The 11,392-nt window shown below is 39.4% G+C and overlaps 1 protein-coding gene across 2 annotated transcripts; it reads left to right on the plus strand.

Annotated features, from left to right (window-relative positions):
- The first annotated feature begins 219 nt into the window (after positions 1 to 219).
- On the plus strand, positions 220 to 11,031 carry MSTN (myostatin). Of its 2 annotated transcripts, XM_067549844.1 has the most exons (4): positions 235 to 607; positions 2,877 to 3,250; positions 4,980 to 5,228; positions 6,146 to 6,690. In XM_067549844.1, the coding sequence occupies exons 1-4, from the start codon at positions 235 to 237 to the stop codon at positions 6,146 to 6,148; spliced, it is 999 nt and encodes a 332-aa protein (XP_067405945.1). In that variant the 3' UTR covers positions 6,149 to 6,690. The 2 variants fall into 2 exon arrangements, with proteins under 2 accessions (XP_067405944.1, XP_067405945.1); XM_067549843.1 differs by lacking the exons at positions 4,980 to 5,228; positions 6,146 to 6,690 and adding an exon at positions 9,698 to 11,031 and having other exon boundaries at positions 220 to 607.
- Positions 11,032 to 11,392: the final 361 nt, after the last annotated feature.

Raw genomic sequence — 11,392 nt, forward strand, 5'->3', positions numbered from 1 at the left:
GGGATTTAACCTCTGACAGCTAGATTCATTGTTGGTACAACAGCCAATCATTGGTTTTGTCGACATGAATCTAACCAAAGTTGGAGTATAAAAGCCCTCTTGGAAAATATATGATTCACCAGTGTGGAAAGTTGTTTCTCGGATTCTACTTGCCTTTAGGACTTTGTTTAGTACTGAAAGAAAAAAAAAAAAAAGAAAACAAGGAAGGGAAAAGACTTCACTGAATGCGAGATCATGCAAAAGCTAAAAATCTGTGGTTATATTTACCTGTTCATGCTGATTATACTTGGTCCAGTGGCTCTTAATGACAGTAGTCAGCCAAAAGAGAATGCAGAAAAAGAAGAACTATGCAATGCATGTACATGGAGGCAAAATACGAAATCTTCCAGAATAGAAGCCATAAAAATTCAAATCCTCAGCAAACTTCGTCTGGAACAAGCTCCTAATATTAGCAGGGATGCTATAAAACAGCTTTTACCCAAAGCTCCTCCATTGCAAGAACTGATTGATCAATATGACGTGCAGAGAGATGACAGCAGTGATGGTTCTTTGGAAGATGATGATTATCATGCTACAACTGAGACTATTATTACAATGCCTACAGAGTGTAAGTAGTCCTGCTACTTTAATATCACACTATTCTACTGATAAACAGTTGTCCTAGTGCTTAAGAGCAACAGATCTTGTCTGAGTCTCTTCTAACAGGCTGCTGGCAGAAATATTTAAGAGGGAGGGAGAAGAGCATATTTTTAAATAATTTGAATCATCATTCAATGACTTCACTGTAATCTTTTATTTTATTGAACTTCCCTGCTCCCTTATAACATATAAAGTAATAGCCCTTAGAATCTTGCCAATTGCCTAAGATAGCTAAATAAGACTTGCAGTTCACTGACCTTGGTATTTGCAGTATTCAAGGTATTTCCTATGGTAAGTATAGGGAAGTACAAAGAAATTAGTGCAAATAATGAGGTAATTATAATTCTCCTAGCAAGGATTTTATGGGCCATCACTTTTTAAACATTGCACTAGAAACTGACAAAAACGTAATTTAGAACATTATAAGCACTTAACTATAATACACTATAACAAGTGCAAATAAAGGGTTAAATAATTGTTTCTTCTACTGATCTCATAAACTAGCACCACCCAGCTAACAGTAAACAATGAATGTAAACTATATATTTAAAGTAAGCATAAGTGTTATAAGGTTTTAGATGTTGAAACATCCATGTATATCTATCAACTCCAGTAGTTGTGTCAGGAAAGAATGAAGGCATTTACTGAATGAGCAGATTCTTAGTTATCTTCTGAGTGCTAAACATCTGCCATGACTCCTATCAAGTATCTTTTGCACAGTTAATACTATAGTATCTTATGTTCTTAATCAGCTAAAGTATTTGGCTATGGCAGCTGTTTTTCAAAATAACACTTATGAATATGATGACAAAAGTTAGAAGACAGGGCATATAAGGCATAGATATGTTACCAGCAACACACACTTAACAGAATGTCAGCTGCTATATCTAACTACAAAATGTACACATTTATAGAAGTTATCATTGACTATAAAATATACATGTTAAATTAACAGTGTAGGATACTTTATAGCAATACTGAAAGTATTACAGTAGCTTGATCAAGATGATGTAGGTAAAGACTAACTAACCAACATTTATAATCTAGCCTACTATATTTACAATAGCCCATTATTACCTAATTCTTCTTTGCTGAAGAAAGGTGATCTATATTCTGTTTGTTACTTCACAATTCACTCCACTCTTTTCATAGACAGCCTTAAAAACATTTTAGTGTATTAGAAAAGCAGACATTAAGAGATGAGATTATGAATATGGAAGCTCTGCACTATCTGAGATTACTACTACTCCCATAACACGGACAGCTTCATCTGAGTCTAATAGATTTGCACCTGGACTGTATACCATGGGTAGTTAGATTACTACACTGAAAACACTTTACCATGATATAGTTCAAACCAAAAGAAATAAAGATCCATAGATTAAAGTTAGTTTATTAACAGATAGTTTGATCACATAGCAAAGGAGGGGAATGTAGGTGTTAATGTAGCTTGAACACAGCTGCCTCTGTTTATATGATATGCTGGCACTAATGATAATGTTTGATAAATTAGAAACATCCAGAAGATCACAGAAGGGTCTAGTCAGAAAATATATGATTGCTGTTCAACATGTTTTTTGTAAAGGTACTCCAGGAGTTTAATGCCAGAAAGATGTTAGTAGTCAGTCATTCTTAAAATGAGTAGACTGTACACTGTGTTCAATCTGCAGGTAATTTTTGGCTAAGGGAAGTGTTCTTTCCCTTTCCCAAACTGACTGGTACAGCTGCTCAATTAGTATAAATACTCAGCTTCCCAGAGAATTCTAAGGAACTGTTCCTCTGCATCTTCTTTCTATTTCAATATTCCTCATCATTTTTAAATTTCAGCATGTGCTCACCGCATAACTAAAGAAATCAAAATGAACAGCTTACACAGCATAAAAGTCCTACTTGATTCTACTAGAAAGTGGTAAATCTAGCTTAAAACATGGTTATTCAGAAAATGACTATCAATTTCTTGTGATAATATATTACTTCTACATGGCTTAAAAATTTGAGGCACAATGATTCTGTTATTTTCAGTTAAATAATGCAATACAGTACAAAATCAAAAAAATCCAGAGTTGAGAATTTATTTTATAATGAATTAAGTCACATATCACATTTGTAGCGAACATTCTACTGATAATATATCAGTACTGGGATGTACTATAAAGGCTGGATATTTTTTCTGATTTGTTTATGCATGTTACTTTCTGCTCCTAGTTCAGTAATCTATTCTTTTCATTCATTTATAGCTGATTTTCTTGTGCAAATGGAAGGGAAACCCAAATGTTGCTTCTTTAAGTTTAGCTCTAAAATACAATATAATAAAGTAGTAAAGGCCCAGTTGTGGATATACTTGAGGCAAGTCCAGAAACCTACAACAGTATTCGTGCAGATCCTGAGACTCATCAGACCCATGAAAGACGGTACAAGATATACTGGAATTCGATCTTTGAAACTTGACATGAACCCAGGCACTGGTATTTGGCAGAGTATTGATGTGAAGACAGTGTTACAAAATTGGCTCAAACAACCTGAATCCAACTTGGGCATTGAAATCAAAGCTTTTGATGAGAGTGGACGAGATCTTGCAGTAACTTTCCCAGGACCAGGTGAAGATGGACTGGTAAGTTCTATTGGAAAAATCCCCCAGAGACTTTTCCTATTTCATAGACCTGCTTACAAAAGTTGGAATTAGAAAGCATGTTTTTAAGTTATATTTCAAGGCGAGGAAGTGGAAGCATTGTCTATGGGTTAAAATATAGGAGCGGGGGTTAAGAGAAGGGTTCTGTATGCCCAGTCTGTTACAAACTTGTTGTCTGACCTTGAACAAATCATTTAATCTCCTTGTGTCTCAGTTTCCCCATCTGTAAAATGAAGGTAATAATACAACTTTACCTAACTCTAAGGATGCTTGGAGACTTCATTACCTTGTTTGTAAAGTGTTTTGATATTCAATAATGGAAGGTGCTAGAAAAGTGCAAAGTATTTGTTATCAAATCCAGGAGTAAATGCTGCTTTATGAAAAGTTATTTTAATATATAGTAAAAAATGAGGGCTGCTGGGTTCCTTCACTTAAGAATAAGCTGCCTCAAATCTTGTACTGCTGACCAAGTTCTTGCATTCAAAATAAGAGGAACTTCTCACTCTGAATATCTGTGTTTATTGTTAACTATAATAGGAGTTATGCATGCATATAAAGGAGACAAAAGACCATTTCACAATAGATCTTGAATTAAAGACATCTTTATATAATGATGGGAAATATCATGCCATCAACTTTTAAGTGTTTGAATAAATCAGGAAGTTCCGCTTAAGCATCAATGGCACAATTTGGTTTTATGTTTATCATAATTGTGCTCTTAAGGACAAAGTACAAGACTAATGGACAATACTATATTTTATTATACAACAATAATTATGCCATATTATTTTTATGCCCTATTATTTTCAAAATTATATCAAAGCGGTCAAAAGCCCAAAATAGGCACCTTTTTTCTTTTTGTTGGAAATCTAAATGAACAAAATAAGTTTGAAGGTGTTGCAGTTAAACAAAAAATGGCAAGTAGAAAATATCCTTCATTGCTAATAATCTTTGAAAAGCAATAAACTACCATCTGTGCAAATATATTTTTGAACCTATTATCTACATTAATAAAGCAATACTTATCACTAAATTTATAGTTTTAAACAAAATCCTCTAAGGCCTGATCTACACTGGCAATGGAGGTCGATGTAACACCACTTACGTCAACCCCTTAAAGTATGCGTCTCCACTGGCACGTAAGTTCCGATTTAAGGCATGGTAAAAGTCGACCTAATAAAGTGACCTCTGCAAGTGGCGTAGTGCTGATTTCTAATTCCATTGGTCGAATTTACATCAGTGTAGGCAGAACGCAAGTTAAATCAATGCCATTGGCCATAATACCTCGTTGTGACCGCTCTGGACATTCATGTTCTGCTGTAACGTGGCCACGTACACAGGAAATAACTCCTCCCCTCAAGCACCAGGAAAATTTGAATTTCCATTTCTGGTTTAGACAGCATGGAGAGAGCTTTGTAGCTGAACTGCTCATGGCAACTGCATGGCCCAAATGCACTCCAGCTTGGAGTCGACCAGAGGTCTTGGATCTCATAGGTCTGTGGGGCGAAGAGTCTGTTCTGGCTCAGCTCCGAGCCAGCAAAAGAAATATAGATATATATGAGAAGATATCTCGTGGCATGCTGGAAAGGGGCATAACAGGGACATGCAACAATGCCATGTTAAGATAAAAAAGCTGAGGCAGGCTTCTCAGAAAACTAGGGAAGCTAACTGCCATTCTGGCTCCTCACCCAAAATATGCTGCTTTTATGAGGAGCTGCATGCAATTCTCCGTGGCAACCCCACCACTGTGCCACCACGCAGCACCGATACCTCCGAAGAATCCCAGTCGAGGACGAATGAGGAAGACTCTGTGGACGAGGAGGATGAGAATGAGGAGAACAGGGTGCAGGAGAGTGGGGTATCCATTCTCCCTAAGAGCCAGGACCTGTTCATTACCCCAGAGCAGTCCAGCCACACACAAGACAGCGGGACTGATCGAGACGCAGGGGAAGGCAATCTGGTGAGTGTGTGGGGCAAATCTTTTTTTAGGGGTTATGTCCCCACTCCAGATTCTTAAAAGGTGTTTGTGTTTTTGAGGAGAGGGTCTTACTGGGTGGCGGCAAACTTCAGTGGAGGGTTACTCCCGGAACAGACTATTTATGTGCAGAGGTATGCTCTGAGAATCCTCTGTGGATATCTCAAGGAAACTTTCATGCAGGTAATCTGTAATCCTTTGCAGAAGGTTTCTGGGGAGGGCAGCCTTATTTCTTCTGCCACAGTAGGATACTTTTCCCCGTCACTCTGCTATTAAATGAGCAGGAATCATCGCAGAACACAGCATAGCAGCATAAGGGCTGGTCCTGTATCCCAATGCTTGCAGCAAATCTTCCCTTTCCACCTGCATTACCCTCAGGAGACTGATATCACAGATGGTAACCTAGGGAAGATTGCACAAGTTTAAAGTACCCAGCCTATACAGTCACTCTGCTTTATTCCTCTGCTGTGGATGGGGTCCCTGAGCGCCTCCCCAAGACTATTCCTAATCCTAATACTTTTGCAATGGGCATTATGGGTCGGGACACTGGTTGCCCTATGTTTTCTGCTGCTACAATTCACCCACAGTGTCCTCTAATTTGTTCTTCCCGCCTCCTCCCAAACTGGTCTTTGGCATGTTACAGAGGAGCCCGGTGATCCCTCTCCTTGATCAAGTGTGGATTGTGGATTTTAGTGCTAATGAAACCTCTCTATAACAGATGCAAGGGTCCCTTGCTTACCATATCTGTAATCCCAGTCCAACCATTCTGAGATGTACAGAATGAAATGCGGGTCTGGCTTAGCTTTGTGAACATGAAGGGGAGTACTTTTTACATTGTAACATTTCCTTTATTACTTTGGGTCAGCTAACAATGGCAATTTTGTGCTTTGCTTATCTTACAGTAGACACCTCAGTTTTCAGCCCCCTTTGCAGAACTCCTGCTGAAAGACTTTCCCAGATTAGGAAGCAGGAAAAAAAAAACACGGGATGACATGTTTAGTGAACTAATAAACACCTCCGTGGCACAGAGCTCAGAGTCTGGAGGATGTCCTTGTTTGAAAAACTAGACATGAAGATGGAACACAGAAAATCTACACAGGAGCAGGAGCGTGATACGCAACAGGAGATGTTGTGTATTATGAGGGATCAGTCCAACACGCTGAGGCGTCTGGTAGAGCACCAGGAAGAGCAGCAGCAGGATAGACTCCCTCTGCAGCACCTCCAAAACGTTCCGCCGCCTTCTATTTTGTTATCAGCCCCCACCCCCCAACCAGTCTAGGAGGAGACTGAGCAGGGTGCAGTATGTGCTGTACTCCACACTGGTAGAGGCGAGCAAGAAAGATATGATGGCTCCTTTAAGAACTGCACGCAACCACAGTTGCTTGCACAGTGATGCTTTACAATGTTAACTTATCCTCCTTTCCTCCCATTAAAAGGGGTCACAAATAAAACTTTGTAGCATTAAAAAAATCTGTCTTTATTCATTCTTAGCTTGGGTGGGGAGAGAAGGGGAGGGGGCCACTGGTGCAAGGATGGGGGATGGGAAAGAAACACGCAGCACAGACATACATTATTGCAGTTCATTGCAAAACTGGTTTTTCACTGCTTCCTGAAGCTGAAGCGCTCCGTGGTTGGCTCTGAGTGTAGTGCTGGAATCTGGCTGCTCAAACTTTGTGGCCAGCCTATCAGCCTCCACAACCCAACCCTGGGGGAACTTTCCCCCTTCGTTTCACACAAATTATGGAGCACACAGCATGCAGCTATAACTGATGGAATGTTCTTTTCACTGATGTCAAGCCTAGTAAGCAGACATCTCAATCTGGCTTTTAGAGGGCCAAAAGCACATTCCATCACCATTCTTCACTTGCTGAGCCTGTTATTGAAACGCTCCTTCTCGCTGTGCAGGTGCCCAGTGTAGGGCTTCATTAGCCAAGGGAGCAAGGGGTAGGCAGGATCCCCCAGGATCACTATTGGCATTTTCACATCCTCAATGTTTAGTTTTTGGTCAAGGAATAAAGTGCCTGCCTGCATCTTATTGAACAGACTAGAGTTCCTAAAGATGTGCGCGTCTTGCACCTTTCCAGACCAGCCCACATTGATGTTGGTGAAACATCCCCTGTGATCCACAAGGGCCTGCAACACCATTGAGAAGTATCCCTTCCAGTTTATGTACTCTGTGGCAAGGTGGTCACTTGCTAGGATAGGGATATGCATGCCATCTATTGTCCCCCCACGGTTTGGGAACCCCATTGTGACAAACCCGTCCACTATGTCCTGCACGTTTCCCAAAGTCACGACCCTTCGTAGCAGAAGCCTATTGAAGGCCCTGAACGCTTGCATCACAGCAGCTCCAACAGTGGATTTACTGACTCCGAATTGATTCCCAGCTGACCGGTAGCAAACTGGGGTTGCCAGCTTCCACAAAGCAATGGCCACTCACTTCTCCACTGTCAAAGCTGGTCTCAGGCAAGTAATTCATGCATTTCAGTGCTTGGGACAGCTCCATGCAAAGTTCAAAGAAAGTGGCCTTTCGAATACGAAAGTTCTGCAGCCACTGCTCATCATCCCACACCTTCGTAATGATGAGATCCCACCAATCTGTGCTTGTTTCCCGGGACCAGAACCGGTGCTCCACGGACTGAAGATGATGCATGACAGCCTGCAGCAAATGGGAATTGTTCCGCTCGATGGTTTGTAGCAGGGCAGCCTCCATAACATCGCTATTTTCCATGCTGCATCTCCTCTCTCACCTTTGAAAACACTGTAGGATAAGCAGTGAGGTATTTGTGATGCTCACAACGATAGTGCAGAGCTGAGCAGGCTCCATGTTTCTCCAGCAACGGCATGTGCATGGCATAGAAAAATGGCACAAAAAAGCATTTGCAGTTTGTTTGAGACAAGAAGGGAGGGGGAGGGAGCGCGTTGCATCATAGGAGGACGACAAGCTTCCCAAAAGCCTCTGTGGCTAGTTGTACTGTGGGATAGCTACCCATGGTGCACTGCTTTGAATGTCGACCCAAGCGTGGCAAGTGGAGACGCAAGAGCCTGGCGCAAGGAGCGTGGTGTGATCACGTTCCTGTGACTTCTAAAATTCAGCGGGTGAATGTCGATTTAAAGTAAATTGACTTCAGTCTGCAGTGTAGACATACCTAAGAATATTATTTTCTTCTTTCACTATAATGCATAATATGCTTGGATAAATCTAAATACTTATAAATTTGATTTTTATATATTTTCTTAACAAAGTAATAGTCATAGTAGCATAAAGAAAAATGTAATGTGAAAGTTTAATTAAAGATCTACTGGAAAAAATATTCTCATATTCCCACTCAGTAGGAGTATGCCAGTGGTCTCCTCTAGTGCATCAAAGTACACAATCATGCATATAAATATCAAGTATTGACTATATCAAAAATGCACCATCATTCCCTCCTGCAGAAAGAGGTGGAAAAAAGCTCTCAGTTTCGTTCAGTTCATGATTATGGGGTTGCAACCCTCTTCTTTCCTCAGCAGAGGTGTTTGGTCTGCATGCCTACGATGAAAGATGTGGCCTGGATAACTATGGAGCCACAGGATCTGCAGGGAATTCCTTTCCCAAGAGTGTGGATCATGGATCATCCACACATGTGATGGCTGTCTGTACCACTCTGAAATTCCTTGGCAATATGGCTCTCTGAGGAGCCACAATATTAGCTTCCCTTGTCAAACCTGTGCATAACTTCAGCCCCTCTAAGATTGGTGAAAGGTCTGGAGTAGAAATACAGGAGCAGCATTCCTTTCTACCACCATTTCCAGTAATATTTTCACCAATTAGGCAGAGTAGCATCAACTGCTCCAACATCTTTCTTCCTCTGGCTAAATAGGAGGCTCTTTTCAACACCTGCTGAGTCTCAGCTGGGCACTTTATGTGCAGGGACATCTGCAAACTCTTCAGGAAGGGGGGACCAGAATGTTTAGCCTACACATTTTCCCTTCTGCAATTTTTGGAGCTGCCGTTTTTTTTTTTTATACGTGCTCTTTTGCTCTCTTCTATATCATGTAGATGGAGAGAGCTTTTGGCCCAAAGTCCATAACACTGATCAAAGCCCTTGCCACCAGCTATTTGGGATGATGATTATGGTGTTTTCAGAAAGAGATGCTCAGGAATGATAGCTACTAAACAGGAAATGGTGGGAAAATCCTGTTTCTTAGTATGAAAAAGAGGGATAAGCCCTGAATCTGGAGAAGTGTAGTCAGGGACACCTAGAGGAGGACATAGTTACCTTTAAAACAATCACCCCATCTCAAGATTAGAGCATTCCAGAAACTTTTACAAATATTATATGAAAATACTAGTTTAAAACAATCTGTGAGTCTGAGACGTTGCATTTTTTTTCATGTCTCAATTTGTCCACTTAAATGTTAAGTACTGTATTCATCAATAATATTTCCAATTCTTTTCCTTTCTCACACAGAATCCATTTTTAGAGGTCAGGGTTACAGATACACCCAAAAGATCCCGCAGGGACTTTGGCCTTGACTGTGATGAGCACTCAACAGAATCCCGATGCTGTCGCTACCCACTGACTGTGGATTTTGAAGCTTTCGGATGGGACTGGATTATTGCACCCAAGAGATACAAAGCCAATTACTGCTCTGGAGAATGTGAATTTGTATTTTTACAAAAATATCCGCACACTCATCTTGTCCACCAAGCAAACCCTAGAGGTTCAGCAGGCCCTTGCTGCACACCTACCAAGATGTCCCCAATAAATATGCTGTATTTCAATGGAAAAGAACAAATAATATACGGAAAGATACCAGCCATGGTGGTAGATCGTTGTGGGTGCTCATGAGCTCTTTGTTAGATCCATTACTTCATAAAACATGGAATCTACCAAAAAAAGTTCTGTCCCCTCTGCAATTTTTGAAACTGTGAATTTATGTACAATAGGCTATAGCCTACATCCAACAGACTGTACAACAGGCTATTGTACAGTACATATTCAGTACAACATAAGCTACAGAATGTGAATTAAAAGACAATATATGCAATGGCTGGTTTTTAACCAGTGAAAAAGATAAGCTACAATCAAAATCATCGGATTTCTCAATGAATTTCTTATACTATAAGTGAATCCGTTTTCAGTTATTCAGATACCAAATTCATATACAGGTTTCAACATATACAAGTAGACAAAAGCAAACTCCTTGTCCTCCAGAGAATGAATTTTGTCAGAGCTTCATTTAGCGCTGTATTTAAAAAACATATACCGGTACATGTAAGGTTGTCACAATACCACCATCTGAATTGTCCTTAAACACTTGAATTTTTAGTGCAGAAACACAAAACTGATAAGATGAAATTCCACAAAATCAGACAAATTCAGAAATTAGAGATGGCATTGTGTATGCATAATATTTCCATTCCTTTTATGATTAGTCTGTTAGTAATCAGTGTCAATGGTGCTATCACAGCAGGCTGAATAAAAATAAAAGCAGTTATCAAGTTGAAATAATACAGTACAATAATGCATTTCCCCTCTCCTTAGGTACAGTAATAGTCAACATTCACATGAAATAGGTTTTTTTTAAAAATGAAAGGTAAATAGTTTTCTAGACCTAGTGATATCCTCAGAGAGACTGCACTGCAGTAAGACAAAAGAAAGTGGAGAAATAAAACATTTAAAAAATACGAATATCATAATCCCAAACTACAAACTGCCTTTGCAACATTACAGTTTGCACTATGGTAAACCAATGCAAATAATTGGTTGCTACAAATATTGTAAAAATATATACATAGACTTTGATATAATAGAATTTGTGTAATATGTATACATCATTATTTTGTAAATAAATGTTTCTTTTTTATTTACTGTTGGTATATGTTTATGGTAAGAAAGATTCAAATTAAACTGTACTTTTGTGTATACAAATACATATTCTAGCAATAAAAGACATTTCTTGGATATCAGTGCAAATAATTTCTAGATAAAATAATGGACATAGCAACAAAGTAATCCATAGGATGTTTATGCTATTTTTTTTTTATATTGTGCATAAATGATGGGTGTTTACAAAGGTTTTATGAGTGACTGTTATTATTTTGATCATCCACTGATTTTCCATACTTTTAATGTTGAAACCATTTATAATGATGATGGTAC

This window comes from Emydura macquarii, unplaced genomic scaffold, assembly GCF_026122565.2.
Source record: "Emydura macquarii macquarii isolate MOO-44397 ecotype Brisbane River unplaced genomic scaffold, CSIRO-AGI_Emac_v2 contig_1253, whole genome shotgun sequence".
In the NCBI taxonomy this organism is placed as follows: Eukaryota; Metazoa; Chordata; order Testudines; family Chelidae; genus Emydura; species Emydura macquarii.

Excerpts from the sequence above, each read along its gene's own strand:
- MSTN (XM_067549843.1), top strand. The coding sequence starts at position 235 with ATGCAAAAGCTAAAAATCTGTGGTTATATTTACCTGTTCATGCTGATT. Across the intron at positions 608-2,876 it reads TATTACAATGCCTACAGAGT|CTGATTTTCTTGTGCAAATG; the intron begins GTAAGTAGTCCT and ends ATTCATTTATAG. Across the intron at positions 3,251-9,697 it reads GACCAGGTGAAGATGGACTG|AATCCATTTTTAGAGGTCAG; the intron begins GTAAGTTCTATT and ends TTTCTCACACAG.